Below are 19850 nucleotides of genomic sequence, written 5' to 3'. Positions count from 1 at the left end.
AAGCCCTTGGCTTCAGAACACCAAGCCCAGACCCCAAGTGAGCATGATGGGCACAGGGTGGAGCAGCAAGCGTGGAGCCTGCAGCCTTTCCTCTGGGGCTGGGATCAGCCAGAGAGGTTTGATGTGGAGCCTTACCTGCTACCCAGGGTCTGGCAGCTGCAAGGACATCAGCCCCCACATAAAAACACATCCCACTTCCCCTCATCTGCCACCATGCCCTTGGTGGGCAGCCAAAGCCCTGGTCTTTCAGAGCAGGCCCAGGTTTTCCAGAGGCGTGTTACTCGGGCGCACCTGTCTGTCTGTCCTTAGGGGTCTTGGTTCAGAACGGGGAACGAAACTCAACCTTCCACTAGCAGCCTGATTAAGCACTTTTAAGGATTCATGGGAGGGACTGGCCCTGAGCCTGTGGAGTTTGTGCTGGGGGTTGCTGACAGGTTTACATTTCGGTTTCTATTTATTCTTTTTATCAACCTGCCCATGAGCAATTTATTATTTACTTACTATCATACATGAGGAATTGAGGCTCAGAGAAGTTGAGTAACGTACTCAAGGTCACAGAGCTAGGTAGAGGCAGAGCCTAGTGCCAGCCTACAGGACTCTGCGACTATCAGCAGTGGCCCTCCTTTTCTCTCCCCTTTGCTCTGGGTGCTCCTCCTCAGCCCCTGCCCTGTGGTTAACACCCCTTTCTCTCTCTGCATCCTTCTGGGTCCTCCTCAGCTCCAAGATCTACATGGCTGACTTGGAATCTGCACTGCACTACATCCTGCGGGTGGAAGTAGGCAAGTTCTCTGTTCTGGAGGGGCAGCGCCTCGTGGCCCTGAAAAAGTTCATGGCCGTGCTGGCCCAGGTGAGCAAGGCCCCAGTCTTCTTCGTCCACACAGCTCCACATCGGATCAGTATGCCTCCCTGCAGCAGGCCCTGTGCCAGGCCAGAGGGGTCAGCCCGGCCTCTCCCTCAGGAGATCATGATCTGGCTGGACATCCGGACCCACGGCTCTCCAGGGCCCCTGTGGGCTGCTGCCCTGCAGTCTCAGTCATACCTTGCACCAGGCTCACACTGCCAGGGACACCCTTTCCCAGCCCCTCCCTGTGCAGGTGGCTGGGCTGGGCAGGGCCAGATGCCCTGGGGATGGCCTGGCTGGTTCAGTGACTGTGGCTCTGCCTGAGGCCTCTACCACAACGTGAACCTGTGGCTCTGCCTGAGGCCTCCACCACAACCTGAACCTGCAGTGTGGCCTCCCACTTCCTGCCATAGTCACTAGGAAGCAGGACCCATGGAGGCTAAAGTAAGGGAAAGAAGCCTTTCCGAACCTCCTCTCTTCCCTCCCAGTCCCTGATCATGGTCTGACTAGGTCCTTGGCCCTAGCCATGCCTTCCTTATTCCTTTGTAGTTTCCTGCCAACTTGGCTACTCTATGAAGTGTGTAGCTCTTGCCTGTTGAGGACCTGCCATGTGTCAGGCGTTTAATCCTCTTACCTTTGCTGCACAGTGGCAGGCGTTACCCCCTTTAAGAGGCCCAGGTTGTTGAGGTGACTTGCTTTACGCCTCCCAGGGAGGAGGTGCTGCGAGGATCTGAGCTGAGGTGCCCCTTTCTTTGCCACGCTACTTCCTCATCTTTGAAGGTGAGACGCAGGCCCCTTTCCTCTCTGCACCTGACTCCTCCCTCCCTGCATCCTTCTGTCTGGCTCCAGAGCCACTGCCAGTGCTGCCCTACTTAAAGCCCAAGGCTCTGGGCTGCTGAGGACTGCTGAGTCAGATGCGGGCTCTGGTCCCCTTCCGAGCCTGCCTGCTGACTCAGCCACCCTCAGCCCCTGGGTGCCAGGTCTGAGCCATCCTCTGTGGGGCAGGTCCACCGGCAGCTGGGGTACCTCTGGGGCTGATCTGGGCCTCCTACTCAGGAGCTGCCAGCCAGCCTGCTCCCTATTCCCCACCTCACCCCCAGCCCTGGCCTCCCTGCCCAGTGGGCTCAATCTTTGTGCCTGAGTGATGCTGTTATCATCTGAGGCTGGAGCCCCTGGTCCCTCCTGCGGGTCCCTGCTCTCTCTCAAAAGCAGCTGGCGGGCCTGGCCACTGGGTGGCGCGCGGTCACCAGCGTTTCCTGCTCCTGGCAGAGGGTGGCTCTCTCTAAGTCCAGAGCCCTTAATTCATCCTTCCTCCTGACACCAGGGCCTGAGAAGGAGGAAGGGTCCAAGTCAGGATGACGGCGAAGGTCAGTGAGAAACGCTGACTTGAAGCTGTAAATTCATGTTGAGGGCCTGGAGGCCTGAGTGCGCTGACCAAGAGGGAGCGTGTTAAAGACAAGATTCTTCCGGCTGCTTCTCCCTCGGGGCCTGTGTCCAGCCCTGGAGCTTTGAGGGGAATATGTAATGGCTTTCGCAGAGGCCTGGATCCATTGGCAGGCATTTCTATTCAGTGATCATTCTTTGCTCATTTTCCTCCAGCAAGTTTCTTGGTGTCTTGGTCCTCTTGACCTGTGCCTGGTGGTTTTATCTGCCCTGCTTCCCTGGCATCCCTCTCTTCTCCTGCCGGCCCCCCCCCGACCCCCCGCCCCTGCCGCCCTGAGCGTGTGTGTGCACACACACGCCTGCACACATATCTGTCCTCCTCCCTGGGGTCCTTGCGGTTTTAAAGTGCTGATACTAATCAGATTTCAGTTGACTTATTGTCAGAGTAGCTTTTCATGTTCCTCGGAGACTCTTGGGAGTTACCATCAAGGTCTGGACTTGGCTATAAGCCCCCGGGCCGTCTTGTTCCCACCAGCAGTCCATGGAATACAGATGGAAGGCTGTTCACCAGCCTCGCCCAGCAGTCAGTCAGTTGGCAAGTCAGCTGGTCTTCAGAAGATAACACGCAGAGAGGACTGTGTGGCCCAAGTTCCCAGCAGCCTTGTGAAGCCACGCGGGTGCTCAGCCTTCTTCCCAGGGGCAGTGTGGGATCAAGAGTCAGCCTTGAGAGAGGGAGGCCCAAAGGGTCCAGCCTCACCCAGAGCCTCGGGCCTCTCCCCACGCCATCCTTCATGTTGCCAGGTGCCCCAGAGCAAAGGTAGTAGGAACCTGCATTTGTGTCTGAGGCAGAATGTTTTCCTGGTGGTTTTGGAGAGTTTCAGGGAACTGCCTCCGCCCACTTCTGTTTAGTCCCCTACCCTCTCCGGGACTGCCGCCGAGCACATGGGGACTTGCTTTTCCCTCCCCAGCTTTCCCTTATGCCTCCCACAGCACTTCCCGGGCCAGCCCTTAGTCCAGAACTTCCTGCATTCCGTAAATGACTGGCTCAAGAGGCAACAGAGAAAGAAAATTCCCTACAGTTTCTTTAAAGCTGCCCTGGACAACAGGAAGGAGGTGAGTCTGGCGGAAACTGAACACCTTCTCCGAATCCTCAGTAACTGTGGGGGTGGGAGGGGTTCGTCCTGCAGCCTCTGTGCTCCTTCACCCCCTTGTATTCAGGAAAGAGTCCTCGATCTCTCTCGATCTCTCTCTCGGTCAGGTCCTTACATCAATAAACTACTCACGGAGCTGTCTGCATGCCCATCTTGTGTAGCCTTCCCAGCGGTGGTGGGAGTAGCTCTGATCCCCATTTAGCACATGGGGAAGCTGAGGTTAAGAGAGGTTAAGTAACTTGTCTAAGATCATAGAGCCAGTGGGTGGTTGGGCTGGGATTTAAGACCCGAGTGTGAAATTCCAGTTGTGAGCGAGTTTGTAGCAGCTTCTCCCCGTAGCCTGCAGGCACATCGAGCTCCTCATATAGCTCTTCTGGCCCTCTCCAGGGACCCCTTTCTGGGCTCCTGTGTGTGCCACTCTTTGCCAAAGTGGCCCACTGCAGCTGGCAGAGGCACACAACCTTACAGATGTGTAAGATGCCAAAGCTTGAAGGGACCTCAGAGGCCAAACCCCTCATTTTACAGATGGAGAGGTTGAGGCTAGAATCAGGATGCGACTTGGTTCGTGTCACAGCTTTTCAGATCTGCTGCTCCTTTGATGGGTGTAGCCAGTGAAAGGGAGATGCCATCTTCCAGGTGATAGAGAGAGGGACCTCATTTGTCTCAGGGCTATATGCTGACCTTCAAATCTCCTGAAAGCTTCTTTCCTCACCACCCATCCCATTCTTCTTCTTTTCCATATATGCACTCATGCAAGTACGTGTTCCTTAGGGCACTATGATTGCCAAGAAGGTGCACTGGGTTGGCTGCCAGGGGAGTGAGCCACATTTCCGGGGCTTTCCCTGTTCCTTGTGGATCCTCTTTCATTTCCTGACGGTGCAAGCAGCTCGGCACAATTTAGACCACTCACAAGAAACAGGTGAGTCCGAGGCCTGCCCGTGTCCCCCGCTACCCCCAGCCCTGTGCCCCAGCCCCCGTGCCCCAGCCCCACCCTGCCTTGCCCTCCATAGGCTCCCCACTGCCTGCCCAGATATAGCAAATTCTGCATTTGCAGTTGGCCTCATGCACTCAGCATAGAACCAGAATGGGGAGGACCTGAAGAAGCCCCCCAGTCCTGCCCCCTGTCTCAGGGTGGTACCCCTTGCAGGCTTAGGGACACCTGAGTGTCTTTCTGGCTCTCCTGGAGCCACGAGCTTGCTTTGTTTATAGAACTTTGTGAAAAATTTGTGGTTCAATTTTTTATACTCCTATAAAGGAAATTATGTCTATTTCAATCCATGTGGCTGATAGTGTGCACTTTGAACAATTCTATTGTTTCCCATGGAAAAGTCATTTTCTTTTTCTTTTCTTTTTTTTTAGAGAGTGGCAGTGCACAAGCTTGGGAGGGAGGGGCAGAGAGGGAGAGAGAGAATCTTAAGCAGACTCCATGCCCAACACAGAACCCGACACGAGGCTCAATCTCATCACCCTGAGATTGTGACCTGAGCTGAAATCAAGAGTCGGACACTTAACCAAGCCTGAAAAATCATTTTTTAAGGGAAGCTGGGGAAACGTCCCTCCTGCCTTGCTCCCTCCTTAAACTGCGTGGTGGCCTGCCATCATCCATTCTGCCTCACAACCAGAGGGCAGGCCTCCAATCCAGTCCACATTTACTGAGGGTTCTCTCAGGCACTGGTTCAGCCTGGAGGATGTAAAGGTGGAAAAGAAAGAGTTCGTGCTCTCAGTCGGGCAGGTGAGCAGAGAGCTGTTCTGCAGTGTGCCAAGGCCGAGAACTGGCAGAGAAGGCATGCGGTGAGAGGGAGGAAGTGCTCCATGCTGCTAGGAGGGACAAGAGGAGGAAAGCTGAGAATGGATGGGTGAACAGGAGCTGAGCTAGGAGGGAGGAGTGCCCCGACAGAGGGAAGGAATTAGAGGAGCTGCCAGGGTGCAGCCAGCCACCCAGCGTTTACTGGGTTAAGCATCGTCAAAGGGTCAGGCCCTGCTCCAGGAGGGGGTACAGTGGTGCGTGAGATGTGAAGTCCCTCCTCAGAGGGACAGTATTCCAGGGGCAGGAGACAGTAACCATACAGATCGATCATCTCGGGTGTGGTGCTGAATGCTCTGAAGAAGATAGACTACGTGGTGTGGAAGAGGGGTGGGGGAGGGCTGCTGTGTTCAGACAGGGTGGCCAGGGGAGGCTTCCCTAAAGACGTGGCCCAGTACTCACCCCTGACTGGAGAGAGGGAAGCACTGTGGGACATCTGGGAAGAGAGGCCTCCAGGCTGCACTGGTTATGCCAGGGCTGCCAGAAAGTGCTACACACTAGGGGACTTGCACAACAGAAACTCATTTTCTCCCAGTTCCTGAGGCTGGAAGTCCGAGACCATGGTGTGTCAGTAGGGTTGGTGTCTGCTGAGACCTCTCCTTGGCTTGCAGATGGCCGTCTTCTCCCTGTGTCTTCATGTGGTCTTCACTGGGTGTGTGCCATATCCACATTTCCTCCTCTTATAAGGACACCGGTCATATAGCTTAGAGCCTGCTCTCATGATCTCATTTTACCTTAATTATGTTTTTAGACACTTTGTCCAAATACAGTCACATTCTGAAATGCTGGGGGTTAGGACTTCGACATGTGAATATGAGTGGATGCAGTACAGCCCATAACGCAGGCCAAGGACTAGCAGGTGCCCAAAATAAGTCTGGCACGTTTGCAGCACCAGAAGAAGGCCAGTGGCAGAACCTGGGGTAGGGGAGGCGGCGGAGAGGGTGCAGGTCTGGTGGTCTCAGTTGGGGAGGGGTTTGGATTTCTGATTCAGCGTTATGAGACACTCCTGGAGAGTTTCATAGGGGAGTGTCACCAGCGATCGATCTTTAGGGAGACTGCTGGGTGGAGGGTGGGCTGCCCCAGGAAATGGTGGAACTAATCCAGGAGAGGTGGTGGTGGTCGCCCAGACCAGAGCGGTAGGCAGCACGTGGAAGAAGTGGTCAGGCTTGGGAATATTTTGAAGGTAGTGCTGATAGGAGCCCGTAGCAGGCTGGATGAAGAATACATGCAGGAGCCATGACCCAGGGTGGAGGGTGGACCCCAGCATCGTTGGGCCTGAGGATCAGGCGGACGATGGTTCTATGAGCTGAGAGATGGGAAGGCTCAGGGGTGGGAGGTTAGAGACGGTGAGGGACTTTGCAGTCTGGGCCCATCAGCTGTCTGAATGGAGATGTAGACAGGTGAGTCTAGGGTTCTGGGGGGAGGTCCAGGGTAGAGATACAAATCTTGTGGGCATTAGCATGTGGGCGATAGCTGAAGCCTCAGGACAGGGCAGGCAGAGACAACACTGAGGCCTCTGCTCTGGGGCGTGCAGCCTCTGGGCCTCTGCCGAGGAACCGGAGCCAGCAAAGGAGACTGAGAAGGAGCCGCCACTGCATCTCCAAGTACAGTGTTGGAAGGAGGAGGGTGCAGTGAGCCGAGTGGGGCGGCTGTGCTGCCAGAGGCGCTGCCAGACAAGGAGCTCTCTGGCAAGAGCTGTTGTGGAGCAGACGGCAGAAAGGCCGGGCTAGATTGGGCAGAAGAGAGAATAAGAGGCGAGAAATTGGAGATAACGGGGCAGTAACTGGGGTCAGAGAAGGGATGTCTTTATTGCAATTGTCTTTACCGATCAGAATGATCTCGTGTTAAGGCAGAAATTGATGATGTGATAACAAAGGAATATATTTCCAGGTGTGAAATCCTGAGACGGCCAGAAGGGGTGAGGTCCAGAGCACAGGGCAGGAGAGAAAGCGGAGCCCAGCTGCATGGCCAGCGGTGGCAGTGGGCAGGTGGCAGTGGGTGGCTGGGCCGGAGGCCAGAGAAGGCTGCCCAGAGGGGGCTCAGGAGGACAGAGGTGGGGCATGGCTTTCATGGGTGCTCAGGGTGCCAGGAGTGATGATGTGCGGAGTAGTCATGAGCAGGACACAGAGCAGGGGCTGAAGTCCCAGTGGGTGCAGGTGTGGGACCCAGAGTTTAGTTTGGAGGGGCTGAGGTCTTGGAACAGGACAGAGAGTTTGGGAAGCAGCCACCAGCAGGGAGGGTCCTTCCGCCACCCCCAGGCCTGACGTGTGAGGAGTGTGGAAGACCAGAGGGTTTCACAGGGGCGTGTATCGGGGAGCCCAGTGTCAGGGGAGGAAGGTAAGTGGAGTATTCAGAGGTGTGTGCTGATGCCAATCCAGGGGGCCCTGTGGAAGGGAGTGGGGGGCAGGGGGAGATGGAGACAAAGCAGGGGATGTGGAGAGGCAGATCGGAGGGACCCCTGAGGCAGTGCCTGAGGGAACAGGAAGCCTAGAGCAGATTGGGCACAGGAGGGGTGCAGGGCACAGCTGGTAGGTAGCTGGCCCCTGCCTGACTCTCCAGACAGGTCTCAAAGAGCCTACGTGTCCTGCTGATGAGTTTGGACTTTATCCCAACTGTCAGTAAGTGACAGGGACCTGGGTGAGTGACAGAGAAAGGGAACTGGGATTTGGAGTTTGGGAAGAGATGGGGTCAGCTCTAGAGTGACCCCTATAGGGCGGACAGGTATGCAAGGAGACCCCGGGCCCCTCATCAGAAGGTGGGCCGTGTCAGGAACAGAGTAGGGGCTGGTGGGCGCAGGCCGCCCCCGAGGACCCCGTGACCAGAACAGCATCTCCCCTCCCTGTAGCCGAGGCCCAGGAAGTCCTCCAGGCCATCCGGAGCTACGTGCGCTTCTTCTTCGGCTGCAGAGACTGCGCCAACCACTTCGAGCAGATGGCGGCGGCCTCCATGAACCGGGTGGATAGTCTGAACAGCGCTGTGCTCTGGCTCTGGTCTAGCCACAACAAGGTCAACGCTCGCCTGGCGGGTAAGGAAGGAGTCACCCCCAGAGGAAGAGGGAGGTGGGGGAGTTTGGGGGACCTGGACCAGAGGTAGGAGAGGGACACTCAGCGTCCCCGAGGGGACACCCCATGTTCCATGGTGCTTCACGGCGCGCAGGGCCCTTCCGCATGCTCTGCCTGCTGTGCTGAGGTAGGTCAGTGTCCTTAGACCTGTTTTCCGAGTGAGGAAGCTGAGGCTTAGACGCTCTAGGACCGTGGTCTTCTGATGCCTCTGCTCACTCTGTCCCCTGCACCAGGGCCCCTTCCTCAGAATGCCTGGGGTCCCTGTCCGGCCTCCCCTGTTCTGCTTTCTGACTGGCAGCTCCTTCCTGACTCAGACCGTTAGCGAGGAGAGCCGGGCTGTTCCACCCACTAGGAGGGCTCTGGCAGTGAAATGTGCTGGAAGAGAAAGACCGCGTGGACCGATTGTCTTCCCCACTTACAGTGTTTTCTGCTCCCAGCGCACAGGAGTGGGACGAGCCCAACAGGCAGAAGCATTAAACTCCAGGATGACCAGAAGCTGGCGGGTCGGGAGGGAGCCATCTGCGGTCTGCCGGGGGCCTGGGCTTATCTGTGAGGAGGGGGAAAGCTTGAGGCCCACGGTCACCGCCCCCCTCCCCAGGGCTGGGGGGTTAAAGGAGCGAGTGGAGCAGGTGGTGGTGCAGGCTGCTGTGCTAGCTCTGTCTCCTGGGGCCTCCTGGTGGACTCGGGAGAGAAGGCACGCGCCAGGCTCTCCTCTCACCCCTTCCCTCCCCGCTGCCACCCCGCCCCTGCCGCCACATGCTCCATTTGACCCTCCAGCCCCTTGACCCCGGCAGGCTCCCTGCTTCCCTCGGGACCCAGCAGGAGGGCCAGTCAAGGCTTCTCCTGGAGGGGCCCAAAGGAGGGCAGTACCCTGACCTCTGTGGCAGAGTCCTTGCGGCTCAAACTAGGAACAGTTCGAGGCAGGTATAAACTGAGTGCTCACTTTACAAGGCAGGTCTCTACTGCTTCTCAAGGCATCTTTGGAACTATCTGATGTCCTCTCCCCAAAATAACTATTCCAACTTTTACATCACTTGCCCCTGCTTCATTCCGACCCGCACCTTTCTCTTCCCCCTATTAAACCCTTTAGGAGAGGTGCCTCCTCCAAGCGATCTGGGCTGATGGGTGTCCCCAGGGCGACCCGGGCCAGGAGCAGCCAGTGGCGGCCCTTGGGGGCTCAGCCATTGGGGTAACTTCCTGAGTCTCCCGAGTGCCCTTTCCCCATCCAGGCCCCTGGGCACCCCTACACACAGCCACCAGAGCCCACCTGGGAAGGAAACCCCACTGACTCCTACCTATCCCCAGGGGCTGCTGGGACAGAAAGGAGGACACCTGTGGAATGACCACCCACCACGAACTCTTGTTTTAAAACACATTTTCCCTTTAAATTACAAAAGTAATGTATCTTCACTGTATAAAACTTGGGGAATTTCAGAAAACTGTGAAGAAGAAAATGACCAGCAGGCCAACCAAAGTCTGCAAGATGGGACGTCTTTCAACCCTTTCCCGTGCCTGGGAGGGGGTGGGGTGCAGCCCAGGAGCAGAGCTGATGAGGAAGTGGCAGCAGGGGGCTGTTCTCCGTCCCTGGGGGCTGTGGGGGGCTGTGGGTAGGAGTCGGCCCTGACCAGAGCCGCACCAGCACTACCCTGTGCTAGTTTCGTCCCTGGCTTCTGTCACGCCCATCACTTCCAAGGGCAGCGGTGAACCCTTTTTGCAGACGAGGAAGCTAGCATTCTGAGTGAGGAAGGAGTTCTGGGCTTTGAGGTGGGCGCAGTGGTGACAGCAGCCTGTGTGTGCTTCCCTGCCCAGGTGCCGCCAGCGAGGACCCTCACTTCCCTAAGGTGCAGTGGCCGCCCCGTGGACTCTGTTCTGCCTGCCACAACGATCTCCGGGGTTCGCCTGTGTGGGACCTGGACAACACCCTCAGATTCCTCAAGACCCACTTCTCCCCAAGCAATGTCGTCCTGGACATGCCTTCGGCTGTACCGGGCCCCCAGATGGGTGCCCTGAGGATGGCAGCCGGGAATGTTACTCTGGGCCCCAAGAAGGCTGGGATCGCGGTAGGCCCAGGGACCAAGTCCCCCGGAACCACTGTTCCTGAGGTTCCCACAGAGAGACTCAGTGCCACTTACCCCCAGGATATGCTTCTCGGTCTCAGTGTGACCCCGGCTGAGCCAGACCGGGGATCTCGTGAGCACAGAGCAGAGCTTCAGATGGATAAGCTGGAGCAGCCAAAAGGGCAGCAACACTTGACCAAGCGAGACACAGGAACAGTATTGCTGGCTGAGTTCCTGGCTGAGAAGAACCTCCCCAGAAACCCTTCAGAGCTGAGGCGAGTGGGTCGCAGCTCAAAGCAGCTGGCCAGCATTCCTGAGGGGGAGCCGGAGGCTGGGCCCATGGGGGGCCGGGACCAGTGGCTGCAGGTGCTGGAAGGGAACTTCTCCCACCTGGACATCAGCCTCTGTGTGGGACTCTACTCCCTGTCTTTCATGGGCCTTCTGGCCATCTACACCTACTTCCGGGCCAGGATGAGGGCACTGAAGGGCCATCCTGGCCACCCCGCAGCCTGAGCCATTCAGCCTGGGAGCGGGGCAGGAAAGGGAGCTGCCACTCATGGTGCTCTTCCAGCCCCCTGCCCCTCTCCCCCCTTTTTCCCTTGTTCCTTGTCCAGGGAAATCCAGGGAAACTAGTTGCTCCAGTGAACTCCTTGGGCCTTCTGGGAAGGAATGTCCCATAGACATAAAAGCATGCATAGGGTTTGCGTTCAGCTGACAGCACCCGGGAGGGCAGCCTTCGGTAGAGGGGTTGGGAGGCTCAGTCCCTGGCCCCTCAACACCAGATTCCTCTTTTTCATCTTATTCAAAGTCCTGCCTGTTCTCGCTGAAACTTCCATGTCTCCCCTTGGTCTTGGCCCTAAACTGGGGCAAGCAAGGCCACAGCTCCCCAGTTTCCCCATCCAAAGGAGGGGTCCCAGGGCTAGTGGGCTAGAGCAGAACTCTTTGCTATATTCCAAGGCTCTGTCCATCCCCCTCTCTTCTGAATATAAAGAGGCCTTCGTGCCAGAGAAAGAAGGATTGCCTCTGGCCCTCTGTGGCCACTCGCCTCATCCTCCAGCCCCTCATATCTCCAGGATGGGGTTTGTTTTGTGTGTGTGGATGGCAGTGGGGGGGGGAGGTGTCTGGAAGCTTCTGAAAGTCCTGCTGGTCTCCCAGGTGAGGCTTGAGTCAGGGTTGGAGGGAGGAGAGCCTCTGGATCCTTCCCCAGACCTCTGCCGCTGGAAGTGGTGTGGACTTGGATGAGTGATGGCCACAGGGCTGGGTGGTGAGCAGCTGGCTCAGTGGGACTGGAAAAGAGCTAGTATGGGATTTAGGGAAGGGTACTGGTGTCTTTAGTGCCTTGGCTCTGGGCTGAGCAGTGAGGGTACAGCGAAGCCACAGGAAAAAGATGGTTGCTTCAGATGTGCTTTGGCTCCTCCCCAGTGGACTCTACCCCTCTTGGAGTGGGGTCTTTTGTCTTTTGATCTTGGCCTCCAAAACAGATGCTAATCTTTGAATGTGGAGGGTGCTGGAGTGAGAGGGGAGTATCATTTCTCTTGAGGGTCCACCTCCCATCGTGTAGAGGTTAAAAGGGTCAGAGGGGAGGGTGACTATATGTACACATGCTTGATTCCCACTCTACCCCACTGCTTGAGGTGGGGGGTTGTGGAATAAATTATTTTTGTTAAGGCAAGCCCTGGCGTGTTCTTGAACTTACTGTTTGAGACCTAGTACCCAGGTCTGGGCAGCAGGCACAGAATCCAGCCTCAGTGGGGATCCAGCCAACCATGATTTCTGTCGGCTCACATAGCTCTTGCCCCGCAGGGGACAAGGTGGCCTGGCACAGCCCCTTTCTCCTGGTTGGGGCCCTCTGAGCCCCTACCGCCTCCACATGCACCAGGAGGCCGAGAGGCCTTGGTGGAGGTCTAAGGCCACCTCCTTCTGTCCCCCCAGGCTCTCTGGAGTGCCTGCGTCGGTGCTTCCAGTTCTGCTCCAGGAACCTTCCTCTGCACCTGCCCAGGGCTCTACAGCCACCCTCCTGCACCTCCGGCTCTCTCTCAAGGAAGGAGAGGGTTTGTTTGTGAGAGCAGGCCTGCACTGGCTATTCAGCAAGGAGGAGCCTACCAGATTAGAGAGCCTGCCCCTAATCCGGCCTGCTGGGTTTTACAAGGATCAGAGCGGCTGATAATGAACCTCATTAAGGGGGAGCAGGGGCCTCAATCGGATTTGGGGTTTTCTTTCTGACATCTTCACTCAGATGGCCTTGGCACTGGTGGGCAGGGGGGAGCAGGTGGGATGCCAAGCACCCTCACTCTGCTAGGGCAGCTGGGATGGGGGACACAGGCAGGGGCCAACCCCCCCCCCCCATCCCTGCTTGTGTCAGCCCTGTGTTACCTCTTTAGCTGGATGGATTCCAGCCTGGAGCCTCTCTGCAGGCCTCTTGTCTGCCTGCAGGTTCCCTGTCTGTGTCCCGCGGGGCTCCACTCATCCATCTGCCCCCTCTATTCTCCTAGGCTGGCTCTGCCCCTCTCCCCTCTGCCCCACTGGGGTCTGGCTGGGAGGCTGACAGGCCAGCAAGAAGGAGAAAGAGGTCCTAGGGCCAGTGTACACCAGGCCGAGACCACTCGCCTTGCTCCTCTGGTACCTGGTACCTGACACAGTGTCATGGGCAGAGGATTTCCATCAGTGAGCCCCTCTGGCTCTAGTGAGGTAGGCTCTGGGGGGGCCTCGACTGTGGGTGTGGGCCTCTCCCTCACAGCCCAGCCTTTCTTGGGCTGTCCCAGCCACTCTGATTGATCAACAGGGGTGGGCCCCTCCTCAGCGGGGCTGCTGCCTTTCACCTTGATTTCCCCAGGGCACGCTCTGCGGCATGCCATCGATAAACGGGCTTGCCCACCAGCCTGGCCCCTCCCCCAGCCCGTCTGCCAGGCTGGGAGGACAGGCTTCTGGGCTTCTGTGACTTGCTATTCTAGGACGGGCTTCTCTGCTTGCCATTCTAGGTGGTTCTCTGCATCCTGGGAGAGCTCCCACGCAGGAGAGGGTCCTCAGGGAAGCCCTGCAAGCCGAAGGCTCCTTGATCTGGGGCTGCACAGAGAAATTCCCCTCTGCCTGGAATGCGACCTACTGAGCATTCAGAAATGATTTCTTAGAAATGGAGGCAGCTGAGCTGGCTTTTGAAAAATGAGTGGGTGTTAGCAAGGAAAATGAGGAAAAAGGCATCACAGACCAAGGGGAAAGCACATGCCAAGTCCAACAAAGAAAAATAATACAGGAAATTCTCAATAAAAAATATAGAATTTTTTTTTATTAAAAAAAATTTAAGGGGCATCTGGGAGGCTCAGTCAGTGGTGCATCTGACTCTTGATTTCATCTTAATTTCGGCTCAGGTCATGGTCTCAGGGTCTTAAGATCCAGCCTCACCACGGGCTCTGTGCTCAGTGGGGAGTCAGCTTGAGATTCTCTCTCTCCCTCCCCCTGTGCTCCTCCTCCTTACTCGTACACGCTTGCTCGCTCGCTCACTCGCAAAATAAATTTTTAAAAAGAACTTTAAGGGTAGTTTTCAGTGTTGCCCTAAACTAAAGCTGGGGATACACAGAAGATAGGGTTCTCACTGTTGTGGTGCTTCACTCTAAAGGGAAGAGACAGGAGAGAAAAATGTGCTCAATGCTCTTAAGGAGGGACCAGCAGGAGGATTGGGGGAGGCTTCCCTGAGAGCTGAAGGATGAGAAGCCAGGGGGTGGCCCCATCTCCAAGCCTGGTTCCTCCTGGGCAGCCTTGGCATGGGGTAGGGGTGGGGGGCAGGCACTTCACATCATTCCCTGGGTGTGGGGGTAAGAACTGGGCTCTAGGGGACCCACACAACCTTGACCCTTGGTTACCAGCAGTTGAAGGAGGAGGAGATCTCTTTCATTCCTATGGCTTGGCCACTAACCAGCTGCATGTGACGGGTAAACCATTCATGTCTTGGGTGCCAGCCTCCTCACCTCTAAGATAAAGGCCTCAGATGAAGCTTCATGGTCTCTAAGGTGCCTTTACCTCTCTACAGTGCTTTCTTGTCAGCTCAGCGAGGGGGCATGTCCCTTCAGAGCCTTCCAGTAAGGACTTCTGGCCAAAGGAAATCACAGCCTCTGTGATTTGTGCCCTCTTGGAAGCCCAGGATGACCATGAGAAGGGAGCGCTCATACTAGCACCCCACAGGTGTCCTCTGCCCCAGCACTGCCTGAGTCTCCCCCAGATTGCCTTCCTGAGCCAGCTCCAGGGCCAGCCTAAGGACCCCACCCTAGCGTCCCTCTTCTTCCCCTTTGCCTCATTTTAGGCCCCACCTCCTAGGAAGGCAAAGGCTGTTTCTTAGGCAGGTTGATAGGATTTCCCCCCTTCACATAGTCACCAAAACCCTGATCCCCTGTGCCTGGCTTGCCTCCTCCTCAGGCCTGCCTCTGCAGCCCCCACAGCAGTGCGGGGCCCTGGCTTCTGGCTTTTCCAACCTAGTCCAGCCTGTGCCTCCCACTTGCCTCCTCTCTTCCTCTGCCACCTCTGTGTGGCAGTGTGTGGAGGGGGTCCTTCACACCCAGGAGGAAAAACAACTGCTCTTCTCATTCGTCTCTCTCCTGCCCTGGGTCTTAGCCCTCCTGACGGGCCCTGGCAGTGCCACCTCCTCAACAATGAGTGGCCTGCCTCATGCCCTCAGGATCCCAGTTCCTGGAGCGACTCTGTTCACCGCATGCAGATCCCCTCTCAAAGCCTCCGTCTCTGCTCTGGAAGACAGCACCCCCAGTGAGTGTCTGCAGGAGCGTGGCTGGAGTACACGAGATTGGTGGCCCAGTCTCTCTGCTCTCCCTCCCTGGCCCCTTCTCTCTAGGCTTTACCTCTGCCTGGGGAATGTGTGTGCCGGGCTTGGGTCCCAGGCAGGAGGGAAAGGATCTAGAAGTCACAAGGCAAAGGCTGGGGGTGGGGATGGGGGGAATCCCTCCGTTAACATGAGGGGATGAAGTTAAGGGGGAGCTCCACAGGGGTGCTGACCTTGGGGGAGTCAAGGAAGACCCAAGGAGCATCTGCTTAGATTTTAGGGTGAGATCCATTTGACTGAGTTGGCAAGTTTCCAGGTATCTCGTTGGCAAGACTTGCCCATCTCTATACTGAGAAGCAAAAGGCCTTTCCCTGGGGCTGCCAGGCTCTTCCAGAGGAAAATGGGCCTCCGGGCTGCCTGTGAAACCACTTTCTCCGCCACCAGGAGAGCATGACCTGCCTCTCACCAGCGTCAGCTGTAAGCCACTGCCACCGCAGAGAACCTTGTCTAGCTTGATCTGCTCTGCACCGTCCTCAGCAGGTCCTCAACCATCGGCTGTTCACGTAGTTCTGCCTGGAAAGAGGGAGGGGCCTTTGGGCAAATGATGTTGAGGATATTGATTATTTGAGGAAAACTCAGCTAGGATCCCACCTTCATGCCATACGCAGTGATGTAAAGAGAATAAGGCATAGGGAAATATAGTTGAATACTATTCCTGTAAGCATAAAAACAATTGAAAATGTAACTGAGGTGAGCATTTGATCTACTTGACAACACCAATTTTTTTTTTGACAACACCAATTTTTTAAAAATATGTTTAAGATGGGGAACCTGGGTGGCTCAGTGGTTGAGCGTCTGCCTTTGGCTCAGGGTGTGATCCCAGGGTCCTGGGATCGAGTCCCACATCAGCCTCCCCACAGGAAACCTGCTTCTCCCTCTGCCTATGTCTCTGCCTCTCTCCCTGTGTCTCTCATGAGTAAATGAAATCTTAAAAAAAAATCTAAAAATGAAATCAAGCTACATGTTAAAAAACTGGGAAAATATGTACCTTAAATATGATAAAGGCATATGACTATTATGAAATATGCAATCGTAAGAAGAGATCAGTTTGCATAAAAAGATGCCCGAGAAGGATGCATTTTTGTAAACATAAATACTATTATTTATTACTATATTATTTTAAAATGTATGTAGTGGGGCACCTGGCTGGCTCACTCAGAAGAGCATGCGACTCTTAATTTGGGGGTTATAAACCCCATGGTGGGTGTAGAGATTACTTAAATCTTGTGCACCTGAGTGGCTCAGTCGGTTAAGCGTCCAACTCTTGGTTTCGGCTCCGGTCATGATCTCAGGGTTGTGGGACTGGGCCCCACGTCAGGCTCCTGTCTGGGCTTGGAGCCTGCTTAAGATTCTCTCTCCACACACACCACCCATGCGCGCTCTCTCTCTCTCTCTAAAATAAATAGGTCTTTTAAAAAATAATAATTAAAAAATAAAATCTTTAAAAAATTAAAATGTATGTAGTTATATAGAGATATATAAACGTTAATGTTTGTCTACAAAGTCTGGAAGAATCCATACCAAACCCTGACCAGTGGTTATATTTAGAAAGCGAGATTAGAGTGGCCTGGAATCAGGGCTGGGTTGCTACAAAATTTAAGGAGACACTTATCCTCAGGTTTGGGCCCTGAGAACAAGCGCCCCTTCAACTTGGGGTCCTGGGTATCTCCATAGCCTCACCCTAGTCCTGGCTCTGACATAAATACCTTTTCGAATTTTTGCAATAAATAACATTTCTTTTGAAAAGAAAGAATAACAGGGAAGATAACAAGGATTAAAGATTTTTAAAGTTCTATTGTAAATAGGGAAATTTATTAAAGCCATGTTGAAAATAATGGGCTGAAGTAGGAAGACCAAAGGAGAGGTGCCACTTTTGTCTCTCCTATTGGCAGAAAATGAAGAAAAAAAAAAGATAATGTCTGGTGTTAGCTCGAGGGAGGGAAAAATGAGGTGTATCAGTTATCTATTGCTGTGTACCAAACCACACCAAAGCTTAGCATTTCCAAACAACAACAGTCCTTGGGACACCTGGGTGGCTCAGTGGTTAAGCGTTTGCCTTCGGCTCAGTGCGTGATCCTGGAGTCCCTGGATCGAGTCCCACATCAGGCTCCCTGCATGGAGCCTGCTTCTCCCTCTGCCCGTGTCTCTGCCTCTCTCTGTGTGTCTCTTATGAATAAATAAAATCTTTAAAAAAAAAAAAAACCAGTCCTTGATTTTGCTCACAAATCTGCATTTTGGGGGCACCTGGCTGACTCAGTTGGTGGAACATGTGACTCAATCTTGGAGTTGTTAAGTTCAAGCCCCACTTTGAGTATAGAAATTACTTAAGAAAAATAAAATATTAAAAAAAAGACCCACACCAAACTCTAAAAAAAAAAAAAAGCCAAAACCCAACAACAACAAATGTGCAATTTGAGCAGAGTTTAGCAGAAAATGGTTCATCTCTGCTCTGCGCAGTACACTTGGATGCAGTTCGTCTGGCGAGCTGATGCTGGCTGTCACCTGGAAGCTCAGCTAGGCTGTGGGCAGAGGGCTTCGGGTCTTCTCTTCATGGGCCTCTCCTGGGGCTGCCTGGACCTCCTCATAGCCTGCGGGCTCTGCTCCAGGAGCAAGTATCCAAAGAGAACAAGGCGGAAGTGTATGGCGTTTCCAAGTAAGAGCCTCAGAAGGCACATACTGTTATTGTTGCTAAACTCCATTGATTGAGACAGACAAACAGACATAAAGTCTCCCCCAGGATGCAGATACAAAGGGCTGCCCCGGTTCAAGGGGAGGAGTCCTGGACTCCACCTTTTGGCAGGTCAGTTTCTGGAAAACCATGTGAGATCAGAGAGATTGTTGAGGCCACCTTAAAAATGCATAGTCTGCCTCGGAGCATCCTCATGCACTGCTTGTAGGAGGAAAAACAGATACAACCTTTGGAAAATGTGTCATTTGTAGTATAACATAACTGGCAATATGTTTTAAAAGCCTTAAGAGAGGGGATCCCTGGGTGGCTCAGCGGTTTAGCGCCTGCCTTTGGCCCAGGGCTCAACCCTGGAGTCCCGGGATCAAGTCCCACGTCGGGCTCCCGGCATGGAGCCTGCTTCTCCCTCCTCCTGTGTCTCTGCCTCTCTCTCTCTCTCTCTATCATAAATAAATAAATAAATAAATAAATAAATAAATAAATAAATAATAAATAAATCTTAAAAAAAAATAAAAGCCTTAAGAGAATATAGAACTTCTGATCCAGCAATTCTATTTCTGGAATTTGTCCTAAGAAAGTAATTGAGGATATTCACTAAGATCTGCTACATGATGAATATTTATAATATCAAAATAAGTTTGATCTAAAGTCCAAAATAGGAGGTGATTAAGTTATGGTACATCATTACAATGGAATACAACTCAATCCCTAGAAAAAGTCTGGATGTGTACCTTTATTTATTTTTTAAAAAAATATTTTATTTATTTATTCATGAGAGACAGAGAGAAAGAGGCAGAGACACAGGCAGAGGGAGAAGCAGGCTCCCCGTGGGGAGCCCAATGAGGGGCTCGATCCCAGAACCCCAGGATCACACTCTGAGCCCAAGGCAGGTGCTCAACCACTGAGCCACCCAACAACCCCTGGATGTGTACTTTTAAAGCTGAAAATACCTCCACACTTGTTAAGTGAAAACATGAAGCTACAAGAGCAGTTCTATATAGTATGATCTCATTTTTGAAAAAGAAGATGCATATATACATATGGATACTGAAGGCATGTGTCAAAACTGGAACATTTTTGTAATGTTCCAATTACATTGTTCTGGAACCTGGGTAGCTCAGTGGTTGAGAGTCTGCCTTGGGCTCAGGTCATGATCCCAAGGTCCTGGGATCGAGTCCTGCGTTGGGCTCCCCATGGGGAGCCTGCTTCTCCCTCTGCCTGTCTCTGCCTCTCTCTCTCTGTGTCTCTCATGAATAAATAAATAAAATCTTTAAAAAGGAAGAAGGAGGAGGAGGAGGAAGAAGAAGAGGGGGAGGAGGGGAGCGGACCTAGAGTGCCAGGTCTCTGTCCCTGCCCTGTCCGCCAGCATGCAGGTCCCCTCCCAGGAAGCCCACAGTGCCACCGGCTTCTCGTGTGTCCTTTCAGACCCATTCTCTGCAGATAACAGGGAGAGACACACACTACACACGCCATGGGGCACCGCCCCCCCGCCCCCGCCCGGTGTGTCACTTAATGCTACATCCCGAGGACCCCCGGGCGTCACAGACACAGACTGCCCACACCCGCAGTGTCCTGCCTCGGACGCACCTGCCGCCTTGAGCTCCACTTGGAGCGTCTGGCACCCCTCACTTGCTTCCCTGGGCTCGCCGGCTCCCCCGGCTCCCCCCGGCTGACCCAGCCTTTCTCTCCAAGCCAGGTCCCTGCCTTGGCAGCCGCAGGAGTTTCAGGAGGAGGAGGCCTCTCCTCACTTGTCCTCCCCGGAACCCCGGCCGGCAGCAGCCGGGCCACTGAGCCGCCGCAGCAGGTTCACCTTTTCCTGACCTCTGGGGTTTTCCTCAGCAGCAAAGTGGGGTCAGAGCATCTAGGCACTCGGGACACAGGGAGGAGTAAAAGAGGGTCTCTGGTTCCATTTTGTGACGAGGTGGCAGGAAGAGACAGACTCCAATCTGCAGAGAAGCGCATGAACAGGCTCCCACCCGCGATAATGCAATGGAGAAACACGGGGCGCTCTTGCTGAGGACGGAAAGGTGTCACTGAAGTG

At 54.5% G+C, this 19850-nt stretch overlaps 1 protein-coding gene across 1 annotated transcript in view; it reads left to right on the top strand.

Annotated features, from left to right (window-relative positions):
- The window catches only part of QSOX1 (quiescin sulfhydryl oxidase 1), a 35795-nt gene extending 23825 nt beyond the window's left edge, over nt 1-11970 (top strand). The window contains exons 8-12 of the mRNA XM_077902088.1: nt 718-847; nt 3215-3337; nt 4147-4294; nt 8025-8204; nt 10051-11970. Of these exons, the coding sequence (XP_077758214.1) occupies nt 718-847; nt 3215-3337; nt 4147-4294; nt 8025-8204; nt 10051-10811 (1342 nt within the window). The 3' untranslated portion in view covers nt 10812-11970. The remainder of the gene's footprint in view (nt 1-717; nt 848-3214; nt 3338-4146; nt 4295-8024; nt 8205-10050) is intronic.
- The last annotated feature ends 7880 nt before the right edge of the window (nt 11971-19850 follow it).

This window comes from Canis aureus, chromosome 6, assembly GCF_053574225.1.
Source record: "Canis aureus isolate CA01 chromosome 6, VMU_Caureus_v.1.0, whole genome shotgun sequence".
NCBI lineage: Eukaryota > Metazoa > Chordata > Mammalia > Carnivora > Canidae > Canis > Canis aureus.
Note: the sequence above shows the minus strand (reverse complement) of the source record. Positions and strands in the feature narration are given on the sequence as shown.